This window comes from Etheostoma spectabile, chromosome 9 (assembly GCF_008692095.1).
Source record: "Etheostoma spectabile isolate EspeVRDwgs_2016 chromosome 9, UIUC_Espe_1.0, whole genome shotgun sequence".
In the NCBI taxonomy this organism is placed as follows: Eukaryota; Metazoa; Chordata; class Actinopteri; order Perciformes; family Percidae; genus Etheostoma; species Etheostoma spectabile.
Window position 1 is genome coordinate 36,652,365 of NC_045741.1, and position 26,072 is coordinate 36,678,436.

The window sequence follows — 26,072 nt, forward strand, 5'->3', positions numbered from 1 at the left end:
AAATAGAGAATCCCCTCCATCCAATCACGGCATCCGATCATAGATTAACAGTTAACTTGTCTTTGCGAGCCTGGACAAAGTGCAAAATACTGTCACCAGGACACAAAGTGGCTGTTCTGCAGAGTTACAGACTTTTCAGAGGGATGTGCTGATGTTAACCCTGTTGATTGTTTTTTTTAAATGATGTCTATCTGCATACTTTAAAGTAGTTAAGATGACATCACTGGAGCTATACAGCAAGGTAAGACTGTCTTGGGGGCCTACCATTTGTAGGTCTATAAGAAGAGAGTTGATTAAGTTATAAAAACTATTATTGCTAAAGAGGTTAGCATTGTTGTGTTTGCATGACGTACCTGTTATGTGCGTCAGCCTTTCCCATCATGTCATGTCAATTGTTTATAAAATGTTTTAGTGAATGATTACTTGTAGAACAAATGGTTGCTCCTGTCTAATATTTTTGTGACCAAATCTTAAAATCTGCATTTTCAAATCCTTATTTCTGTAAACTTGGTGGGGGATTAATTTCTAAAAAATTCTAAAAATAAGCATGATATATATATGTCAGAAGTAGGTAATGGCTAATCCATACGGATAATTTAGAGTAGGATGACCAGTGTTAATTTTTAACACCGTTTAGGAGCCTTTTATGCTGATGGACGACAAATGTCTTGTCTGGGTGGGGCCAGGAAGCATACATGTACCTGAACAGTGTCGGGAGAGAAAATGAAAAATGAAATAAAAATCTCTTCTTTTCTGCACTCTAACCATACCGAGTGTTTTCAACCTGCAGCATCTCTTCACACTCACCTCAAACAATCTGTTCCTTTGCTAGGGAGCATGTGTGTGGATTCCCGACCCAGATGCAGTTTGGGTGTCAGCCCTGCTCCTCCAGGACTACAGTCCTGGAGAGAAACATCTACTATTACAGCTCTCTAATGGAAAGGTGAGACATGCAGGAACATTATATTATCCAAATATCAACGTGAATGCTCTAGTATCATGGTCCTCATAATACAGCATAAGCCCCAGTGTTGTCTCTGTATTTTTACACAAGAACTCCTAACTTCCTTCTCTATTGGTAGGAGACCCATTATCCAGTGCTGTCCCATTCTGATCTCCCACCGCTGGGGAACCCCGGCATCCTGGAGGGGGAAAATGACCTGACAGCTCTCAGCTTCCTCCATGAACCTGCTGTCTTGCACAACCTGCGGGTTAGATTCCTGGACTACAGCAGCATCTATACGTACTGTGGTGAGCACTGAACTATCAAAAACAGAGGAAAGTTCTAGATGAAATAGGAACGATTGTCTGAAAGTGGGACTTTAGTAACAGACGGCTTTCAGATTTGTACTAGTAGCAACAGGCACATCCTTGGTGCTTTTGTTTGCGTTATTACAGCTCATAATGTCAACTATATTACAGTAGGTCAAAGGTTGAGCAAGGGAGGCAACTCCCTCACTGCTACTGGTTGATGTGATCACACATTACTATAGATCATTTTTGTGTAGTTTTGTCATGACAAAAGTTTTGTTTTACCCTTAAATTCCTATACATTTAGAAAGGTTGTGTGTTTATTTTCACTGTAATTATGAACGACATGTGCTTGGTTTAATTTAGATTTCAAGTAGACAGAGTGAGTTTTAGGAAATTTAAGTGCAGATGAAAATGATATAGCTATTGCAAAGACTTTCTTTTCCTGTCCCTCCAGGTATTATGTTAGTGGCCATCAATCCCTATGACCAGCTCCCCATATATGGAGAGGAGGTGATCGATGCCTACAGCGGCCAGGACATGGCCGACATGGAACCTCACATCTTTTCTGTGGCAGAGGAAGCCTACCGCACCATGACCAGGTCAGAGGTCAAAGGCAACGGGGTTACAACAAATTGTGTACAGTAGAACACATACATGTACAGTAAGACTATGTTCCTATACTGTCTAATTGATGGTGCACTGCAACAACACTGATGAACTGGGTGAACTGTCTCAGCGTAACTTCACTGTATAGGATTTGATAGTCACACTGTCTGTGTGTATAGGGAGGAGAAAAACCAGTCTATCATCATCAGTGGAGAGTCTGGCTCAGGAAAAACGGTCTCGGCCAAATTCACCATGCGATACTTTGCTGTGGTTGGAGGAGCAGCACAGCAGACCAGTGTGGAGGAGAAGGTTTTGGCTTCCAACCCAATATTGGAGGTGATGGTTGAACACGTTTGTTCCTTATCCTGTCAATTAATTTTTTTTTTTAAAGATGCAAACAACACATAATTTTGTCTACAGTCGATTGGGAATGCGAAAACCACACGGAATGACAACAGTAGTCGTTTTGGGAAGTACATTGAGATCGGCTTTGGCAGAAAAGGGGACATCATTGGGGCGAACATGAGGACATATCTGCTGGAGAAGTCAAGGGTTGTCTTCCAAGTAAGCTCTAAAGCCAGAGTGATGATGAAACAGTTTTTTGCATACAATAATCTTTCCTTTGTCAAGAGGTGAAATGTTACACACCTCTTTATTATGGATCTGTTCATGAACATTGTCTGTTCATTTGTGTGCATGTAAGGCCTCAGCAGAGAGGAACTACCACATCTTCTACCAGCTGTGTGCCTCCAGGGAGTTACCTGAGATGAGAGGCCTTAAACTGGGTGAGACGTAATCACAAACAACCCTCTCTGCTTGCTCTCAGATGTCCATTCAAGTTTTGTGTATTATAATGTCCACGCTGCATGCAGTCTGACTGTGCGTTGTGTTTTTGCTAAAGATGCACCTGAGCATTTCCGCTACACCAGCCAGGGAGGAGAGATGCAGATTCCTGGTACTGATGATCTGTCAGACCTAGAGCGCACTCGCAATGCTTTTACCATCCTGGGTAGGCACGCACACACACACACACACACACACACACACACACACACACACACACACACACACACACACACACACACACACACACACACACACACACGCACACACACACACACACACACCACACACACACACACACACACACACACACACACACACACACACCACACACACACACACACCACACCACACACACACACACACACACACACACTCACATATCAGTGGTGGAAGATGTATGTAGGTTCTCAGTTCTAATACCACACGGTAAATAAACAAGTAAAAGTCCTGCATTGAAAATGTTACTCATGGTAAAGTATTTAAGTGTCATAAGAAAAATGTAGTTAAAGAATTAAAAGTAAAAATTCTCAATGCAGAAATATTCTCACATTTAAGAAGCATGAAACAATCAAAACAGTTCAACCAATTATAAACAGCATAGGTTTTGTGTGCACAAATCTTAATTTGTACAGTAACTAGTAACTAACGCTGTCAGATTGATGTAGTGAAGTAAACAGAACAATAGTTCCTTCTGAAATGTAGTAGAGCAGAAGTAAAAAGGGGCATTAAAAGAAAAGACTTAAGTATGACTACCTCAAATATGTACAGTACTTGTGTAAATGTACTCAGTAACATTCCACCACTGAGGCATACACAATGATGTTTAAGGATCCACCTCTTCGGGCTCTGGTAAGATTTTTATGTGACTGAATCATGTCATTGCTTATGAAGATGTTGGTGTATTTGTTGAAATTGCAGATGTGCAGCCTGACCAACAGATGGAGCTCTTCCGGATCCTGTCAGCTGTTCTGCACCTGGGAAACGTCAACATCCAAGCCAGTGGGAGAAGTTCTGACCGGAGTTATATTGATGTAAGAAATGCATTTCTAATGTAATCTATGTCTCCTCTCACCTATAGTGCCATAGTTTTTATGTGAATATGTCTTTTCTCTCAACTACCATCATATTTCCTCTATCAGTGCATGTAGTATACCGTTACAGGTGTATCTGAGTCTTTTGTTTTTTCTCAGGCGGACGACCACTCTCTGGCTGTCTTCTCCAAGCTGTTAGGAGTGGAAGGACCTCAGATGGCCCACTGGCTGTGTCATCGCAAACTGGCTGTAGGTGGAGAGATGCTGGTCAAGCCTGTGTCTGGTCAGCAGGCCATCGAAGCCAGAGATGCACTGGCCAAACATGTTTATGGCCAGATGTTTGCATGGGTTGTCCAGAGGCTCAACTCTGCTCTGCGCACTCAGAGGGGACAGACCAAATCCTTTATAGGCGTACTAGACATCTATGGGTGAGTGATGAGCTTTGTAAAACTGGACACAAATTATTTTTGTGGCCTTATTACACTCTAAAGTGTATTGTTCATTATCTTCAGTGTGTTATTACACAGTTGGACTGACCTGAAGTCTTATTCTCTCCGAGCAGGTTTGAGACCTTTGACCGGAACAGTTTTGAACAGTTCTGTATAAATTATGCAAATGAAAAACTACAACAGCAATTCAACAGGGTAAGTTATGCAACAGGCAGACGTGTATTCTTCTAAACTTAAACTTAAACTCTTCAGGGAATCAGCTCTATTGCCACTGAACTCTATCATCACAAATTCCTATTAAATTTGATTTAATGATAATAATACTACAAATAATGCATCAACAGATGTTTCTTATTATCATTTTCTTTTACAGTCCATCTTGTTTTTTTTAGTTTTGCAAGTTATTGCACATTTTATTGCATGTGTGGAATACTCTTTCTCTCCTACAGTGGTGTGATGTACTTTTTTGGGGCTGAAAAGCTTTCAAAATCATGTTAAATTATTCAGATTTGAAGGAATAAAGGGCTGTCTTCCTCATACAACATGCAGGAAAACGTCTGTGCCTCTCTGTGATGATTTCTTCTTTATAGCCAAGCTTTCCTCACAGTTTTTATCCTCAGGGTGGTCAAGTCGTCTGCCTCCTTGAACTATATGGAGTCATTGCATTTTTTTCCTTAATTTCTTTGTATCTTTAAGTTTTATATATATTTTTGTGTTTGTCTGCAGCATGTGTTCCACTTGGAGCAGGAGGAGTACATTCGGGAAGAGCTGACCTGGAGTAGGATTGAGTTCAGTGACAATCAGCAGTGCATCAATCTCATAGAGGGACAACTGGGCCTGTTTGATCTTTTAGACGAGGAGTGCAGGGTCAGTCCCCCCCCAACCCAGCAGTCTGATTTGATTCGTCTGGTCCTCTGTTTGTTACATCTCTCACACACATTTGGCACAATCTTCACTTCACACTAAGTGAAATGTAAAAATGTTCACTGTTATTTTAGGCACTGGATGGTTTTTAATTTTTGAACTCACTGGTTTTAGTGATATTCTCCCTCTAAACTCTAGTCTCTGTGGTTATTGTCTGTGACTGTGTTTTGGTCAGATGCCCAAAGGTTCAGATGAGAGCTGGGTGCAGAAGCTGTATGACCAACACCTGACCAACAAGCCCCACCCTCACTTCCAGAAACCTCGCATGTCCAACAGCGCCTTCGTCGTTCTGCACTTCGCAGACACAGTGAGTGACGAAGGTCAACGCACAGAGAAACTGTAGTGAATCTGGGTTAGAACTGTAGTTTAAGTTGCAATATGTGGAAAAAGTCTCTTCTCATGTTTATGTTAATATTATTATTTTTTTCCTCCATCAGGTGCAATATGAATGCAATGGCTTTTTAGGCAAGAATCGAGATACAGTCTTTGAGGAGCTCATTAACATTCTCAAAGCAAGTCAGGTAGATATTTGTTGTATATTCAGTTTCATTTCATTTCTATGTGTCTATGTGATCACTAACTTGTGTCTGTGTGTGTTCATGTGTGTGTCAGTCTGAGCTGGTGGCTGAGTTGTTCCAGCAGCAGGGAAATCTTTCCTCTGTGGCTAATGGAAGTGTTCGTTCAGGGAAAAGAGCCACCAAAGAACATAAGCTGACAGTCGGTTTCCAGGTGAGCTGTTATGGCTTTGTTCTTATGTTAAGTTCATTTTTGGTGCAGCAAACATTAACACTATGTGTTTGGTGCATGTCAGTTCCGTCAGTCCTTACAGATGCTAATGGACACTCTGAACAGCACCACTCCTCACTATGTCCGCTGTATTAAACCCAACGACCTCAAAGAACCTTTCATGTATGTCTTGGTTTGGCCTGTCTTTACAAAATTAAAAGTTGATGCATTTGATTTTGTGTTGCCCCTGACACTGGTGTGTGCACCGAGCAGCCTAATAGCCTTGCTTTGTTAGGTTTGACCCCAGGAGGACAGTCCAGCAATTGAGAGCCTGTGGGGTGCTGGAGACAATTCGCATCAGTGCTGCAGGTTTTCCATCCAGGTACGGAGTACTTCCTAGACATTCAGTGAACTCTGTATAGCTCTCACACAGTATGAGAACTCTGTCTTTAAAGTCAAGTTAAGATAAAAGAGGATATCAGAAGTTGCACTTCTTCTCTTCTAAGTCATTGATGAAAGACATATTGACCAGAGTTGGGTTTTTTAATCTCAAAGAACTAAACCAACTATTTGTGGTTAATAGATCATTATGTGTACCTTGTAGAAAATAAGGTCTTAGATTAATTTCCTACTTGTTAGGCAGCATTTGTTTCAGATTGTTGTTATATTGTATAGCAATTTACAGAGACATAAAACATGCTTGAGATAAATAATACATGACAATAACAATTTTATTGTCTTTATTTATTTACTTACTTATTTACTGTTTCCATTAACGGGGCGCCCTGGTGGTTCACCGGGTGGAGCACACACCATTGAGGCTGAGTCTTTGCCGGGGTTTGGGTCCGGCCCAGGACCCTTTGCTGCATTTCTTTCCCTCACGCTCATCTTTCCTCTCTGTCACTGATCTAAATAAAAGCATTAAGTGCCTAAAAGTATCTTTAAAAAAACATTTCCAGTATCCAGTATTTTGGAGTCAGCCCCTGAACCTATAAACGATAAACAAACATGGATGTTGAGGAAGGAGTAATGTGGATTTGTTGCAACAAACCAACTCTCACATCTCATATGTCCAAGTTTCTTGAACGCAACCACATGAAGTCAAAACAATACCTGATGGGTGAAAGTGTTACCAAATGATAAGAGCATAAATAGTATAAATGTCCAGCAATCTAATATGTGTCTCTTTATCAATGCTTTACATTTGTATTTTCGCTGCAGTGAACTAGTCACTAGAGTCAAATTCGTTGGTTATTATGTAACCGAAAAAATTCAATTGAATCTTAACAGAAGCTGTTTTCTCTAAGATTTCTGTTAAAAATCTTTGTTTCCAGATGGACCTACGAGGAGTTCTTCAGCAGGTACCATCTTCTGCTTCGAGGTTCTCAGGGCCAGGATCAGGCCCAGGCCTCGTGCAGACAGGCCCTGCCTCAGCTCATCCCAGACCCAGACCAGTACTGCTTTGGAAAGACCAAAGTATTTTTCCGGGCCGGTCAGGTGGCTGTTCTGGAGAGGTTGAGAGCTGAGAGGCTGCGTGTTGCTGCTGTGAACATCCAGAGCCGGGTCAGAGGATGGCTAGCACGGATTAGATACACCAGGATCTGCCGGGCAACCGTCACCATACAGAGATACTGCAGAGGAGCTCTGGCCAGACGGTGAGAATAGAAGAAGAAATATACATGTTGCAATGCAATCTTTATCTGTTTTCTAAATATAACAGTTTTGCCTCACTGCACTTTATTATTTCTTGAAAGGAACGAGACAGATTTTTTAGAAAAACAGATTAGTCAATGACATTCAGTATAGCTAAGGAAGACAGGTTTATTTTTGTATTTATTTCACATGAGCTACAATGTGTTTTACACTGCTCAATAATCTGTGGAAACTATTACCAGATCTGTTATTTTTCTGTATTTGTGTAAACTACACAAAATTGCCAGACATAGCCCAACACTTGTTTGTTAAAACACTTACAATTTGTCTTTGTCACTTTGGCTGCAGACTGGCCTTGACCCTGCGCTACACCAAGGCTGCTTTAATAATCCAGAAGACCTACCGCATGGTGATGGTCAGACAGCTGTTCCTCATGATCCGACAGGCCACCATCACCATCCAGGCCTTCACCAGGGGCACCATGGCACGCCGCAGATACAGACTGGTCAGCATTTAATTACAGCCCCAATCATTACCTACTTAACATGGCACTTCTGATCTGTTGTAAACCCTATTCTCCCTCCCCAGTTGGTGGTGGAGCGGGCTGCTGTATTGCTTCAGGCGAGAGTGCGTGGGTGGTTGGCGAGGCAGGCGTACAGGCGAGTACATTCGGCGGTGGTGTTCATGCAGTGCTGCGTGCGCCGCAGGGCCGCCAGGAGACAGCTGATGAAACTAAAGACGGAGGCCCGCTCAGTGGAGAAGTACAGAGCGCTCAACAAGGGCATGGAAGTCAAACTGATGCAGCTGCAGTTGAGAGCCGACCAGGAGGTGTGAGAAGAGAGTTTGATCCTGGGATGGGATCCTTGTTAGCTCTGGGATGTATGTTTCAAGAGTTCATTTCATTTGTCCAGGCCAGGGAGAGTGCAGCCTTGAGAGAGACCCTGCACGCAGAGCGAGAGGCCACCAGTGCTGAGCTGGTGGCTCTGAGGGCGACGGTACAGAAACTAGAGAAACAGAAACAGGAGAAGCCACAGCCCTGCGAGAAGAAGGTGGAGGAAAGAAGGAGAGCTGAAGAGAAGGCTTCTCAGGAGATCCTTCAACTCACACAAGTAGGTACACCGACCCAAGAATCATTTGACACGGTGCTGGTGATTGTGTTATTATAAAACATGAAGAATACCAGATGTCTCATAATAAATATATGTTTCCCCTGACCAGCTTTTTATTCTCATTCTCTCTTATTGTCAAGGAGTTACAAGCCCTACAAAAAGAAAAGGACCTTTTTTGTAAAGAGAAAGAGGATCTCTCTGCTTGCTTGTTTGAACAAGAAAAAGCACAAGAAGGTATGTTATTTTGACTTTCCTGCATCAAATGTCTGCATAGCTTCAAAGGTAAATCCTTGGTCTTCTTCCTGACTTTTTCTTTGTGTGTGTGCAGAGTGTGTGCGTGAGGCTGTGTCTCAGGCGGGTGCATCTCTGAGGGCGGCGCTGGATGAGGAGAGGAGAAAGTATCAGGGTCTACTGAGAGAGTTCACCAGACTGGAGCAGAGATACGACAACCTCAGAGAGATGAGTCTGCTTACTGAGGTTCATAACTACACCTATAGACACACTTAAATACTTTTAGAAAAATTCTGTTTTGGTCTAAAACTCCGTCTTGGATGCTGATGGTATTTCTTTTTTTCTTCCTCACAACAGAGCTCCAAAGGCCACAGAAGGACGGACTCCACCCAGAGTCTGAGCTTGGAGCCTCTCTCTCCCTCCCCCACTGCGTTGTCACCCCAGTCTCTCAACCCACTTACCCCCTTCCCATCTGCCTTCTCTTACCCGGAGGAGGTCCGCAGGGTCAGTGTGACGTCTCCCTCGATGGAGAGGAGAGCCTCAGTGTGGAGCTTGGAAACGCCACTGGTGAGAGAGTGTAGGAGTTGAATACACTCAAAGAAGAATATCACAAAACTTCCCTCAAGTTTGGTGGCAGGAGCATTGAGTAATGAGTATTGATGCTCAGCGTGAGCGCTTTTCCAACTTGCAACATTTGGAACATCAGATCAGGCAATAAAAATGTGACACTGTGTTCATGTGTGTGTTAACAGGATATGTTGATGGAGAGGATGGACGTGGCGAAAGACCCGGCAGTGAAGATGAAAGGAGAGGACCTGGCTCACGCTTACGATGCTGTACGAGTAGCCAACAAGTCAGTCTGTCACCCGTTTATCAAGTTGCTTCCCCTTTGATTTTATGTTGTGATTTGTGTTTGTTTGGATGAACTCTGTGATCTTGTTTCATCTCTCCTCTTGTCTGTGTCAGGTTTCTGGAGAGCCAGCTGCGTAGTCAGCGCAGTCAGAAGGAGGAGGAGCTGGAGGCTCTGAGGTGCCAGCTCAGTCACGCAATCTCTGGTTCGTCCTCTGATGTACAGCGACAGGTATCAACTTATGAATGCAGTCATCTGTGGTGCATGATGGAGTCTGCTGAAAGACTATGTATAAATTCTTCCCCTGAATTTATTACGCTCCCATCTTCCCAAAAGTCCCTTCCAACTTTTTTCCTAAGCACCATTTCTCTCTCTCATAATCACTCTGCAGTCTAGAAAGTAAGAGCCAGTGGATTCTGGCTCCTTGTAATCTTGTTAAAAAGTTTAAGCTTTTTCTACCGTTTCCACTGGAAGTCAGTTTGGTTTCCAAGCATTGGCTATAAGCCACAAATCCTGTGAGTGTGTGTTTGTGTGTAAAGGAACTACAGGAACTACTCGAGGCCAGAGAGCAAGAGTGTGTCAGATTGAGAAGAGAGCTGAAGGAGCTTAAAAACACAGTCTCACTCAGACGACTCCTGACACTAGGTAAGATTTCATCACAAGCTTAAAATCAGAGCTTATGGTTTATAAAGTGTTAAGTGGGTTTTCTTCATCGCTGAAAAAACATTCAAAAAGAATTTGTGAAATTTGAAGTTTTCACCTAACATCACATAATTAGATCATTAACTTACTGTATGTTGGTAAATATATGATGTTAAAATGTACTTGAGAGCACTATAATGCGGCAACCATTGGAACTGGGAATGTTAGTTGCCAAGAGACTGATATTGAAGGAATGGAAGTTCTCCTACTCCTCCTTCCTTTCAGGTATGGGTCATTGAAATGCTATCCATAATACAAATGGAGAAACTCCGCACTGGTCAAATGGACACATTTTTCCGTTCCTAGAACCCATTTTAAACTTATTTTGAAAAAGCTAAATTACAGTAACTAATCGTGTTTCTGTATCAACAACTTTCCTCCTACTGCTGTATTGTATTGAATATGACTGTAAAGAACTGGCAATAGCTACATCTGAGCCCTGTTTGTTTGTTTATCGGTTTAATTTTAAAAAATGCAAATAAATTATATTTAAAAAAAGAAAATGTACTTGAGAGCATATAAGTAAACACTTTTTACAGAAATATCATCACCAAGTTCTCCCAACAGCTTTCACCCAAGAGACACCCTCCCAACCGAAGCCAGCAACAGTCACTGGTTTGCTGGAATGTAGGAAGAGAGATGAAACCAAGCTCATCAAGAACCTTATCACAGGTGAGACCGTAAACACTGGCAAACACTATCAGGTTTCAGTACATAGATTTGCATCAGGCTATAGTTAATAATTCTCCATAAGTATGTCAGTTTAGTAGGTGAGCTTTTATTTAGAAATGCCACAAAATATTTTGTTGTCTCAACCCGCATGCATTTTTTTAATGTTGACATTGACCTAGAATACAACCCGTTTCACATATGGTGTACACGCGACATACATTATATTTAAAAGGAAACTTCTCTTGGCCCTCAACTAACATTTAGTTACCTTATCATTTAACCTGCTGACTATTTTCTTGATTATCCATTAATCATTCAGTCTATAAAATCTCACAAAATAGTGAAAAAATGCCACTACACTCCTCAAGTATCTATCTATCTATCTATCTATCTATCTATCTATCTATCTATCTATCTATCTATCTATCTATCTCTATCTATCTATCTATCTATCTATCTATCTAGCTATCATAGTAATTCCTAGAAGTTATTTTGACGTTTTCATTTGCTTATTGGAAACATCCACCAACCACTGAAATATGAGTATATTGTTCTCCGGAATGACAAGATTGTCTCCAACAACAGTTTTAAGAGGACTCTTTAAATGCTTTGGAAACCCAACTATGGGATGTTGAGACAACAATTTTGTAGCGTTGCCTCTGAGGATGATGTGACACAACTTTCACTTCAACTAACTCTTCTATGGCTGACAAATATGACCTGGCCATGTTCACTCTGCCATTTCTGCTCTCTGTCTGTGGCCCAGACATCCGTGTGGACAGCGCCCTGTCTCTGCCTCCTGGCCTACCTGCCAGCGTGCTCTTCCTGTGTGTCCGTCAGGCCGACTGCAGCGGAGACCAAACGCACGCCCGCTCGCTCTGTAGCGCTGCTGTCACTGCTATAAAGGCAGCTCTGAAGGTAACCTGAGTCTGCTTGCCGTACCATATGCTTGAGGTTTAATGTGTAAGGGCAGATCACATCATGTCGGGTAGCTTGTCAAGCTCTTGTCTAAGAGGGAAGCATCGACAATTTGACTTTGAAACCCTTTCAGGTGATTGTTTGCGGATTGTTTTGTCCAACAATCTGGCCACAGCAAAGCCCACATACCTCTCACATGCACACGAGAGCCCAATATAACCTTTGATTATTCTATCTCTCCCTGCAGAAACATAGTAATGATGTAGATATGACAGCTCTGTGGCTAAAAAATGCCTTACTGCTGCACGACCTGTTGACCCAGCACTCCCCGAAACAGGTAGGATGAACATGTATTTATCATTACTTACATCTTATTAACTGGGAGCATCTCTGTTATCTTGCACACAGTCCAGTATCTGATGAATATAATTAATAGAACATAATCTTTGTAGTAGTTGGGGATTCTTTGATATTAATACATTTTACTACCTGAATAAATGCATGGATAATTACTTTTCAGACCCTCGACTCAGACGACCTGGTCCCGTTGACGGCTGATCTGAGTGACTTGATCCGCACCCTGAGTGACCTCTGTATCCAGGCCTATCAGCAGCTCCTCTCCATCACTGAAAAACGCCTACAGAACATCATAGGTACCACTATAATGAAATCAACACTGATTCTATTAATGCTCCCCCATCCTATGTTACCTCCTGCTCCCTCTTTCCCTCAGTCCCTGCTCTGTTGGAGAGCGAGACCATCCCAGGTCTGTCTGGATCGGCAGTTAAGTTGGGAACGTCCAGAAAGCGAGCAGGTTCTGACCCCAGGACTGTGGGAGGTGATGCTCCCACAATGGCGGCAGTGCTGAGGGAGCTAGGAGCCCTTCACACCGCTTTGTCCCATCAGGCTCTGCCCCCGTCACAGATGGAGCAGGCCTTCCACCAGCTCACCTACCTCATCTCTGCCTCCGCTCTCAACAGCCTGCTGCTGAGGAAAGACATGTGCTGCTGGAGTCGTGGGATGCAAATACGGTAGAAATTTACATATGCAATATTTTTCATATCATATTAATGTATGCAACTTTACATTTATTACCTCTGCCAAGGAGGTAATATTTTTGGTTTGGTTTGTTTGTTGCTTTGTTGTCTGTTAGCAGGATTACAGAAACACTTGTGGCCTGATTTTCATTTAACCTGGTGGCATGGTGTAGCATGGGCCAAGGAAGAACCCATTACATTTTCAAGCAAATCCGAATCACAAGGCGGATGCAAAAAATATTTTTCAATTTCGTTAACATTGCGAGATCGGGCGTTTGTGCTTCATTCAGAATTTTAGAATAATCTAAAAAAGGGTTCCAGACTTGTAAAATGTACACTGCATTAATATTGTAAAATAGGGCATGCCTTGTCAGAGGTTTGCATTCTTAACATGCCCCTAGAGTTTTATGCAGTTATTGTTATCTATGATTTGGTTTTCAATTGAATATCCAGAAATTCTACGATATCACTTTTTATTATTATTACTATTTTTTTCTGCATTTTCACCTTTGGGGAGTTGATAATAAAGTTCAGACAGGAAACAAAGGTAGACAAGAAAATCTCACTGCCGTGTTCAACTGCCAAGTTGTTGCATGACATTTTAGGCAATACCATAGTATGACTTTTTATTAAATTTTGTGACATACTATATTATGACTTTTATGACATAATTTAATATTAATTTTTATGACATACTTAAATGTGACTTTTCAACTTTTTATGATTTGTTTATGACATTCAATACTAAGACTTTTGTTTTATCTTTATGACATACTGAACTTTGCATTTTTGGTTAAAAATCAGAAGTTCTCCTAAAACAGAAATGGTCTTAATAGTTTGAGGTGCCCTCAGATGGTCGGGGGAGGGCATTCCAGATCTGAGGAGCGGCAGAACAGAAAGCCCCATCACCCATGGTGCTGATCTTGGAAGGAGAAGGAGGCGGTTTGGGTTTGTTGAACGGAGGGATTGAGTTGTAGTTAGAGTGTTTCATCCTTACCTTTATCTCCTCCAGACAGGCGGTGAGTGTTGTAGACGGAGATGATGTTGGTGAAGTTGCAGAGTTGTGTGTTTCCGATTTCATCTACAGTTGTGTGTCATCAGCATAGCAGTAAAATGAGACTCCATAGCGGCTAATGACATGGCTGAGGGGGAGGGTGTAAATGATGAAGAGGATGGGGCCAAGAACTGACCCCAGGGAGACCCCGGAGGTGTGTGTTGCCGGGACCTTGCATTTCCAAGTGAAATGTACTCTATTCTGTCAGTGTGGTACAATTTGAACCAGTTAAGAGCAGTGTCAGTGAGTCCAGAGGTTTGGTATAGTTCCACAGTGTTGAAAGCAGCAGACGGATCGAGGAGTGGATGGATGGTGAACCAGCATCAGTCCATCATCATTCGTAGGTTGTTTGTGACCCTAACCAAGGCTGTTCTATACCAAGACTTCTTCATGACACACTATGTTATAAGTCTTTGACATTTTTATGACATACTACACATTGACTTTTAATGACAGACTATTCTGACTTTTAATGACTTTTTTTATGACATACTATACGATAACTTACCATGAAAATATCTTTATGACATAAAATACAATAACTTTTTCATGACATTCTATACTGTGCTCCGACTTTTTTGAAATCTTTATGCCATACCATACTATGACTTTTTATGACATACTATACTATAGTGTTTATATCACTTTTTATGATATAATATCTGTGACCCCGACGCAAAGCAAAGCAAAGGGGATAATTAATTATTATCCCGACTTATTTCAGCGGATTGATAGCTGCTGTCCTCCAGAGTGAACAGAACTGCGTCCATGGCAACGTATTCTTCAGGCTGATTCAAGAGGCCAGCTTATCCCTTACATACTATGCCTTTTTTATGACATACAACACTACGACAATTTTAATCACTTTTTATGACATTAGATACATACTATACTCTGAGTTTATTTTTACATTAATAGGACATACTATATTGTGACTTTTTATGAAATAGTATGACCTTTTTAACATTTTTGTGACATACTACAGTATACTATTACTTTTTTTAAAGACTTTTCAGGACTTTTTGGCATTTTATGACATACCACATGTATACTGACTTTTTATTGACAATTGTATGACACACAATGCATACTATGACTTTTTGACTTTTTTGTGAAATATTATGACTTTTTAAACTTTTTATGGCATAGTACACCATAATATTATTTTGGAAGATACTATAGTATTACTTTTAAATTTGTTTTTTGATGTCATACTAAGAATTATTTTGACTTTTGGCTTTCTTCCACATGCCATAGTATGACTTTTTCATGACTTTCTTTTGACATATTTTACTTTGTCTTTCTTCGACATACCATAGTATGACTTTTTTATGAATTATTTTAACATTTTTTGACTACTATACTAAGAATTTTTGATGACTGTTTTCAACATATTATACTATGTGTTTTATGACATACTGTGCATGACTTTTTTTCAACATACGATGACCTTTTTTTTTTATTCACTATACCATAACTTTTTTAGGACTTTTTCAGACATACTGTAAATATTTTTTTAAATACTATGATTTTTTTTCCTACATACTATACTATGACTTTTTTTCAACATACTATAGATACCAGTATATATATTTTTTAAGTACTATGCCATTTCATCCCCACATAAAATACTGTGACTTTTTTGACATTCTATACTATGACATTTTATGACTTTTTCCAACATATATACTGTGCATTTTTTGAATACTATGACTTTTCTTCCCTACAAACATGTAGAAGAAGTATGTATGGAAGAAAAATCATAGTAAAAATTAAAGTATAATAATATTATAATTTTTCGACATAGCGTACTGTGACATTTTTAAGACATAATATACTATGACTTTTCGACAAACAAGTTTTTTCCTTATACTATACTTTTTGATATACTATGCTATGTTTTTTAATGACTTTTTTTGACATTCTATATTATGATTTTTTCATGATATTTTTTCAACATAGTGAAAATACTATACTATGACTATGACTATGACTAGTTTGGGGACTTTTCATTAAATATAAACTTTACAGACTTCATTAAGGGTGGAATAACTTTATTTAACATGGTACACAAAAATCAGAATGTGAGGGTGTTCGGCCATTAGACTCTATTACTGTTGTATGTTTAATCTATAAAGACCCAGGAGGCTATGGACAGACAGGAGTATCTACTGATGAAATCTAGATACTGTTGGTGTGAGGGAAAGTCAGAAGATCTGGATGGATGTTATTTGGAGCGGGGCTTCTGATGGAGGAACCCTGGGTGCTGTGCAATGATGATAACTGGAAGTGAATGAGGGGAGGGAGGGTTGCCTCAATTTCCCTGAAATTATAACTGACAGAAGAAGAGAGGAAAACAGATTTTAAAGTTTGGATGCACTGATCTGTGTGTTTTGTCTTGAACTGAGCTATCATCGCAGTACGTTCATCTGAAATACCACCCTTTCACCTTTTCATCAATGGACAATGTTACATTGTGTGTATGCTGCTGAACTGCTCCAAGGGAGAATGTTACGTGTAAATATATAGTAATCTCATACAGCGCTTTTCTAGTCTCAACGACTACTCAAAGCAAAGTACAGGAACCGTTCACATTGTGGCTGCTGTACAAGGTGCCACCTGCTCATAAATAAACTCTCACAGACATTTACACTCCGATGTGCAGCATTTGGAGCAACTCCTGGTTCAGTGTCTTGCCCACGTGCACTCTGACATGGGACTGCAGGGCCAGTGATTGAAACACCAACCTTCCAACTGGTAGGCAACTGCTGTACCATTGAACCACAGCCACGCCCAAGTGTGAAATTGAACACTACAGTAGGCTATGTGCCAATGTTGTTTTCAATTAAAGAAAAAAACACTTTCACAAAGTGAGCCGATCCACTTTTTTATGTTGATAATAGATAGATAAAATGAGTAAAAATAATGCGACAAAAAGAAATCAATGGACATTTAGAACAGATAAAAAATGTGCTATTAATTGCAGTTAATTGCGAGTTAACTATGACATTAATGCGATTAATTGCGACTAAATATTTCAATTGTTTGACAGCACTAAATAATCATAATTTATTCTCTTTATTAATCCCTTGTGGGAAAATTACAATTTACACACAGGTCTCAAAGACACACACATGCTCAGGTCCAATACTTACAATAATAGAGGGATGTCAGAGTGAGTGGGCTGCAACTGCCCAGGAGGCATTTTTCCAGCTACCAGTCCACCCTCTGTACTTTGGTCCATCAGCAACTTGAACCAGGAATCCTCTGGTTCCCAACCCAATGCACTACAGACTGAGCTACTATACCTTTTTTTTGACTTATGTTTTTTTTTAAAAACTTTTTTGGACATACTGTACTATGACTTATTTGCGACTTTTTTTGACACACTGTACTTTGATTTTTTAATACTTTTTTCAACATAATACACTATGACTTTTTATGACTTTTTCGACATTCCATACAATGACATTTTTCTCGACATATTATACTATGACTTATTTCCGACATGTAAAATTATGACCTTTTTTGGAGTTTTTTCAACATACTACACTATGACTTTTTAATGCCTATTTTGACATAGTATACTGTGACCTTTTTTCATTTTTTCTGACATACTGTACTTTGACTTTCTTTGACATACACATATATAGTATGATCATTTTTTGAATTTCTTTTCCAACATAATTTTATAACAATAGTAATTATAATCTATACTCTTTATTAATCCCATATGGGAAAATTACAATTTACACTTGACATACAGTACTATGATTGTTTTCAACATACTAGACTATGACTGTTCATGACTTTATTTGACTATCTATACTATGAAGTTTTTTGACATACTATACTATGACTTTTATCGACATACTAGGCCATGATTTTTTAAAAACTGTTTTTTAACATACTATGCCATGACTTATTTCGACATACTATGTCTTTTTTTGACATATTATACTATGACTTTTTTGACATTCTATGCCATGACTTTTTTCAACAATTTTTGACATACTATACTATGACTTTTTATGACTTTTTTTGACATACTATTCTATGACTTTTCATGACTTTATTCAACTAACTATACTGTGACTATTGTCAACATACTATGCCATGAAATTCTTTCACATACTATACTATGACATTATGACTTTTTTCGACATACTACACTATGACTTTTTATGACTTTATTTGACTATGCTAAGACTTTTTTCGACATACTATACTACGACTTTGATTGACATGCTATACTATGAATTTTTTCAACGTACTATACTATGACTTTTTTGACATACCATGCCATGCCATTTTTTTCAACATACTATACTATGACTTTTTTTTCAACTTTTTTTGACATACTATGGTATGATTTTTTTTCCAACATACTGTACTATGACTTTTATGACTTTTTCGACACACTATACTGTGACTTTTTTCGACATACTATGCTATGATTTTTAAAAACTATTGTCGACATACTATACCATATACTATACTAAGACTTTTTATGACTTTTTGACATACTATAGTGACACTTTTTTCCACATACTATACTATGATATTTTTAAAACTATTTTTGACATACTATGCCAATGAAACATACTATTCTACTCTTATGACTTTTTTGACCAACTATACTATGACATTATGACTTTTTTCAACATACTATACTATGATTTATTTTCAACATACTATACTGTGACTTTTTACAACTTTATTTGACTAACTAGGGTAGGATGTTTTTGACATTCTATACTATGACTTTTTATAACTTTATCCGACTAACTATACTATGACTTTTTTCGACATACTATGCTATGACTTTTTATAACTTTATTCGACTAACTATACTATGACTTTTTTCGACATACTATGCTATGACTTTTTTCAACATACTATACTTTGACTGTTTCTGACTTTTTTTGACAAACTATACTATGACTTTATGACTTTTTTCAACAAATTATACCTTGATTTTTATTGACATACTATGCTATGACTTTTCTTTAACTTTTTTGTCATACTATACTGTGACTTTTTTTGTGACTTTTTTGACATACTATACTATGACTTTTATTTTTTAACTTTTTTTGACATACATACTATGACTTTTTTCAACATACTATGATTTTTTAAAAACTATTGTCGACATACTATACCACATACTATACTAAGACTTTTTATGACTTTTTTGACATGCTTTACTGACACTTTTTTCCCCACACTATACTTAGATCTTTTTAAAACTGTTTTTTACATACTATGCCATGAAATTCTTCGACATAGTATTCTATAACTTTTTACGACTTTATTTGACTAACTAGGCTAGGACGTTTTTTGACATACTATACTATGACTTTTTATAACTTTATTCGACATACTATACTATGACTTTTTTCACCATACTATACTATGACTTTTTTTGACATACTATGCTCTGACTTTGACAAACTATACTATGACTTATGACTTTTTTCGAGGTATTATACTATGTATTTTTTATATACTATGCTATGTCTTTTTTTAACTTACTATTTTATGACTTTTCTTCAACTATTTTCGACATTCTATACCATGACCTTTTTTGACATACTATACCATGACTTTTTTTTTACTTTCTTCAACATACTATGCTATGATTTTTTTTAAACTATTGTCGACATACTATACCTTATGCTATAATAAGACTTTTTATGACTTTTTTGACATACTATACTGAAACATTTTTCCACACACTATACTAAGATTTTTTTAAAACTATTTGTGACATACTATGCCATTAAATTCTTCGACATACTATTCTATGACTTTTTTTCGACATACTATACTATGACATGACTTTTTTCAACAAACTACACTATGACCTTTTATAACTTTATTTGACTAACTATGCTATGACTTTTTTTGACAAACTATACTATGACTTTATGACTTTTTTTGACATATTATACTATGAATTTTTTTGACATACTATGCTATGATTTGTTTCAACCTACTATTTTATTACTTTTCTTTAACTATTTTTGACATACTATACCATGACCTTTTTTTGACATACTATACTATGACTTTTTTTTAAACTTTTTTTGACATACTGTACATACTATGACTTTTTTTCGACATACTATGCTATGATTTAAAAAAAAAAACATTGTCGACATACTATACCATATACTATACTAAGACTTTTTATGACTTTTTCGACATGCTATACTGACACTTTTTCCCCACACTATACTAAGATTTTTTAAAAACTATTTTTTACATACTATGCCATGAAATTCTTCGTCATAATATTCTATGACTTTTTTCGACATACTATACTATGACTTTTTTCACCATACTATACTGTGACTTTTTTGACATACTATGCTCTGACTTTGACAAACTATACTATGACTTTATGACTTTTTTCGAGCTATTATACTATGTATTTTTTTATATACTATGCTATGACCTTTTTCAACTTACTATTTTATGACTTTTCTTCAACTATTTTTGACATTCTATACCATGACCTTTTTTGACATACTATACTATGACTTTTTTAAAAACTTTTTTCAACATACTATGCTATGATTTTTTTTAAACGTATATGTTAAAAAATTGTATATACTATACAATTACTTTTTTTTTTTTACTTTTGATTTTTTTATTGTGTCCTATACTATATACTATACTATGACCTATTACGACTTTTTCTGTTATACAATAGTCTGACTCTTTTTCTAAATACTATGACATTTCTTTTGACATATTATGACTTTTTTGGAGTTTGTGGCAATCTTTACTATGACTTTTTCTTTCACTTTTCCTGACATACTATACTATGACTTTTTTGAAATTTTTATGACCTACTCTCACTAACACTTCTTCAATACATACTATATTGTGACTTTTTGATATAATTATGACATAACAATAATAATAATAATAATAATAATAATAATAATAATAATATTAAATAATAATAGAGAATAAAAAGTCATTGTATAGTATATAAAAAATGACATACTATGACTTTTAATTGATCACTTTTTAAAATATCTTCATGACCTACTATATAATGACCTCTTTTGACATTCATTTGATGTACAATAATATTACGTTTTATGATACACTATATTATGGTCTTTTGGACCACATTTTTACTTTTTGTATGAAATGCTATACTACGTTTTATGACAAAAAATCAGAAAAAAACAATATCTTTTTATGACATACTATACTAAGACTTCTTCATTACTTTTGATGACATACTAAGATTTCTTCTTACTTTTTTAAAGACATTTTTATGACATACTAAGCTATGCTTTTCATGACAATTTATGTTACACTGTATTACGACTTTTTGTGACATTTTTATCCCTGTGTGTGTATTTGTGCCCAACCCTTTTAGATGAAGTTATATGTGTAAACATTATTAGATTAAGAATAAACTTTTCGTTCTCTTAAGCTATAATGTAAGTTTGCTGGAGGAGTGGCTGCGTAGCCGAGGCCTGCAGTCAGGGGGCACTGTGGTCACACTGGAGCCCCTCATCCAGGCGGTTCAGCTGCTGCAAGCTGGGAAAAAGACTGAGTCGGATGCACAGGCCCTTGTTCAGACCTGCACTGCCCTGTCCAGCCAGCAGGTGGGTCTCTATCTGCATCTGGCTTAAAGAGAGAGCAAATGTTGGTGCAGGTGAAGTGTATATAACTTCCTGTTGGTATGTTTTCTTCAACAGATAGTGAAGATTCTGACCCTCTACAGTCCCCACAGTGACCTAGATGAAAGAGTCACACTGAATTTTATCCGTACTGTCCAGGTACTTTCTACAGCTGCAAGGGTTTCATGTGTTTAGTAATTTAAAATAGTGTGAAACTAAATGTGAATGGTCTGTCTTTGCTCTTCTAGGGGCTTCTCAAAGGCCGTTCTGACGGTCAGCCTCCACAGCTCCTCATGGATGTGAGACGAGTGTTTCCTGTCACATTTCCCTACTTGCCTCCCCCGGCCCTCCATGCTGAGCAGTTAGTCATCCCAGACTGCCTCAAGATCTCTTTTCTACGCAGAGCCTAAAAAAGGATCCCTTTGCCTCTTCAGGGCAAATGTATTATGTTTTAGCAAATTTTAATTCCCAATCTATTGAATGTACTCCTTTGAAAGTAAAATTACTTCCAGGTTTAATTTACTTCCTCTCAGATTTGTTTTTAGTGGCACTACATTTTGAATCTGTTGATTATCAGTGGCTTAGTCTGTATGCTGTAGAAGGTCTGCTAACAAACTAAAAAAGCACGAATGCCAAAATGTTTCTTTAAAAAAAAAAAAGGTAGTCAAAAATATTGGTGTATATATAGGTGCAGCTATATCTCAGTACAGTTTGATAAACACGAGTGAGATTAAACTTATTTCCCATATTTTATTGGAAGCAGAAACACAATGAGACTGCAGTCGCAGTCACCTCAACCCCCAATAAGAACAACCAGAATTTAAAAAAACGCAAAAAATTAGAAACATCTTGTGTATAAAAAAATGTCATGCTAGTACTTTGTACCACTACACATCATCAGTAATGCATATTTATATATTCACAAACATTTAAAAAATAGAAAACAAAAATTAAATATCAAAATAAAAGGAGACATAAATTGGCAAGTAACATCAAATAATTATGCGTGCTGGCACAATACGTTATTTCTTTTTGTTTCATTGATTCTATCATGCACCTTTTCAGAATGTACAGGACCGGAGTCGCTGTGTGTGTGTGTGCGTGTGTGTGTGTATGCGTGTGTGGCCTGGTCAGCCAGACCTATCAGATCATGCATGTCTGACTGCTCTTTGTTTTTTGTGCTTTTCATTGTGCTGTCTAAATTTATCCTTGTCCTTAGCTTCTGTGGGCATTCCTGTTCCACATCCCAGTCCAACACGCAAACTAAGCCTCTGAAGGAGGAGACTAATGTATCATTGTCAACAGCAATAAATAAAGATTTTTTTTTTCGTGGCATTTCCAGCTTTGTGACTGTTGTGTACCTGCTATTTAAAAGTTATTAAAAGACAGTGCCAATGTCCCCTTGAATAAAAAGACCTTGTACACACCAGAGAGTGACAACAGGTTTAGAATTTCTTTACTTAGATGGCTAGTTTTCCTTTTATAGTATATATACCGGTCTATAATGGCAGTGTAAAGGTAAGGGACTAGCAGTGTATTTTTTTGTGTCTTAGATTGAACCTATTAAATGATCAAATTTGTACAAATTGCTTGTTATTTATCTCCAGTGTGTACACAGCCTTCCTGTATCTTTCAATAATAGCTACATATCCAGATGGGGCACCCACACACACTTCATCCCCAACAGTCACCCACGGCAAAAATTCAAGTCTACAAAAGAGCAGCAAACTTCACTTCACATAGTCTGACATGTGTTTGTTACATCCAAGCTATTTACAACGCCCAATAACAGCAATTGATCGCTCTGTTCCAGATTATTTTCCTCTGAAAAGCTGCACAAACAACTCCGTCTCTAATCAGCTCTACTACAGCTGTGATATTTGGCCCATTACAATAGAGACAGCATGTACAACATATCAGACAAACACTTGTGCTGATACAAGAATAATCCACAATGTAAACATTATGTGACTCCTTTGAAAATGACTATTATTCTACATAGATGTTTATAGATTAGATGCATAGAGTTCAGTTCTTGTTTAAAAGAGGGGGCCTGTTATGTTATTCATTAACGATCAAGTGCTTTGGGGCAAAAATATAAAAAACAACCAAAACACCCTGTCATTATTTAACTTGGACATTCCTCGCTTGGATGCTTTTTTTTTTGCAACAAACACACACACCTGTTAGAGATAGATAAACCAATCAATTTTATAAAAAAAGGGCATTCATTAAAATAGAAGTTGAATTAAGAGACATGCTGGACAGTCAATAGTCAAATCAAAACATTTAGTGTTACATGAAATCAATTTAAATGTAGGATGATTTGAAGCCTTGGTGTGTAATTTCTGTCATTCCAACAATTACTGACAAAAAGAAAGGAAAAAATCTGAGTATAAAATGGGTTCATCAAAACCCTGTGCTTCTAAATCTTCACACTACATCTCTAATTAACTGTAGGACTCGTTTAAATGTCAGTGCCAGACCTGGTGTGGTCTGGATCTGCAGCCCTTTAGCAGAGGTCTGACTTCTGGGCATCAGAGATCAGTGCCGACAGCACCTGCAGCTGGATCAATGGGAGATCATGGGTGGTAGATCATTACTGATTCATGTTCTCCCTGGGGTGCAGCATGTGTGGTTTTGCAACTATCTCAATGCACGTTGCTCAGGTTCTTAGTTATTATGATCTCCTTACATGCAGGTTTGGATTTTAAGAAAAGGAAGGAGCAGTCAGGTTGTTCCTCCTCCTGCACCTCTCACACACACCCAGTACAGGGCTGTTGGGAATGTTTACAGTAACACAAAAATGATGGAACTACCATCATAAGATATAAATTGCATCCTCCCAAGAATAAAAAACACTTTGAATATCCTCCATAATCTAATCTGAATATGAACTATCTCTCTCTGTGTGATGTTTTTTTACATGTGATGGCTTTCTGTGATTACATTTGCAGGTAACAGGCAACATGGGCGGCTACATGAGGTCAACATTAGAACATCTTACAAACACGCTCGCATGTTATGAGCTCCACACATGCTCCAAACGCAGATTACACATTCACTCTTGCACATTCTCTCTCACACTCGCACACACACTCTGATGTATCACAGTGCTTGAAGGCGTGTTTTCATCAGATTCATCTCTCGCTATATAAGAGGCCGACATAACGTACAAGGGTCAACACGACAGAAGGCATTGAGGGTGTCAGGCAGTGTGCTGTTACAGGGTAGACGGACATAAAGACAAACGCGGACAATCTTTTAAGACCCACGCGTCCATCAAATAATCCTGTATATAACTTTACATACCGTATGTCCTACATATATTATGATATATATATATATATATAATTGTTTTAATATAAATATAAATTGAAAAAGGGCAGTAAATAAATATTAAAAGTATCTTAATTAAATAGTGCTTTGTCCCCGCCTGACATCTGGAATGTTTGAAGCCTTGCAGCCGGTGTTGTTATTGTTATTGGGTCAGTTGGACAGTTGGTCCTGTTGTGCTTAGGGCTGGTCTTGGCATACAGTATTTCAGAGATTATCTGTTGGCACTTGCGGTCCCTTCTCTGAGGCGGTGCAGGCCAGGGAAGGGGCCAGAGGAAGCCAAAAATATTAAAGGCTACAAGATATTTCTCACCTTAACCATTAACATGAGGTGTGTGTGTACGGAATGACATGACTCAGCTCTACGGAGCGAGGAAAGTAGGTTTATGCTCTATGATTGGATGTGTTCATCAAAAGGATGGCTGATAGTACCTGCAACACTAAAAGACCCTGGTGCTTTTAAAAAAAAAAGAAAAAAAAGAATGAGGATTTTTTTTTTTTTTTAGCACAATGTTCTTTCCACTGAAATGAATGTATTTACAGCACTGGATGGATGTGTGGTGTTGTCTTATGTGTGCTTGTACAACACTGGATCAGCAGGGCAGTGGCTAGCAGTGGCTCAGGAGAGGTCCAGGGCAGTAAGTGGCAATGTCTGATTGAGTTTGGACGGGTCGTTTTAAATTCTGTTCTGTGTCTCTTAGCTGCGGCCCTCCTCTGCAGAGCGCTGGTCCGACTTGAGCTTGACAAACTCCTTGGCCACGTCGTCGTTGTTGCGTTGGGAGAGGATACGCAGGACGGTGAGGCCCGTCTCGTCCATGTGGATGCGTTTCCCCAGCGGCAGCCAGCAGGCAACGCTGCCTTTGGAGGCCATGTCCTTCAGCTGCAGGACGGCCATGCCCACGGTGCGGTCCTCTCGCGCAAAGCAGTAGTCCTTCACACACACCTGCAGCTCGTAGCACTCAGGACCTACCTCGCTACTCAGGGTGCTGTATTGGAGAAGAGAGAGTGTTACCATTTTTCTGATG

General features: G+C 38.4%; 2 protein-coding genes across 2 annotated transcripts in view; one reads left to right on the forward strand and one right to left on the reverse strand.

Moving 5' to 3' along the window:
• The first annotated feature begins 69 nt into the window (after positions 1-69).
• si:dkey-110c1.10 (unconventional myosin-Vb) lies at positions 70-22,642 on the forward strand. The gene is made up of 35 exons (XM_032526357.1): positions 70-241; positions 833-943; positions 1,083-1,251; positions 1,709-1,853; positions 2,040-2,196; positions 2,281-2,424; positions 2,564-2,645; positions 2,762-2,869; positions 3,625-3,737; positions 3,897-4,165; positions 4,300-4,381; positions 4,913-5,053; positions 5,286-5,417; positions 5,548-5,631; positions 5,723-5,839; positions 5,922-6,019; positions 6,132-6,218; positions 7,171-7,491; positions 7,838-7,994; positions 8,078-8,317; positions 8,401-8,598; positions 8,739-8,832; positions 8,927-9,075; positions 9,187-9,396; positions 9,582-9,682; positions 9,796-9,910; positions 10,219-10,324; positions 10,949-11,053; positions 11,820-11,971; positions 12,219-12,308; positions 12,492-12,624; positions 12,705-13,002; positions 21,522-21,696; positions 21,790-21,870; positions 21,960-22,642. The coding sequence occupies exons 1-35, from the start codon at positions 215-217 to the stop codon at positions 22,119-22,121; spliced, it is 4,953 nt and encodes a 1,650-aa protein (XP_032382248.1). The 5' UTR covers positions 70-214; the 3' UTR covers positions 22,122-22,642.
• Positions 22,460-26,072, reverse strand: part of unc13a (unc-13 homolog A (C. elegans)) — a 47,452-nt gene continuing 43,839 nt past the window's right edge. The window contains exon 41 of the mRNA XM_032527082.1: positions 22,460-26,033. Coding sequence (XP_032382973.1) covers positions 25,745-26,033 — 289 coding nt within the window. The 3' untranslated portion in view covers positions 22,460-25,744. The remainder of the gene's footprint in view (positions 26,034-26,072) is intronic.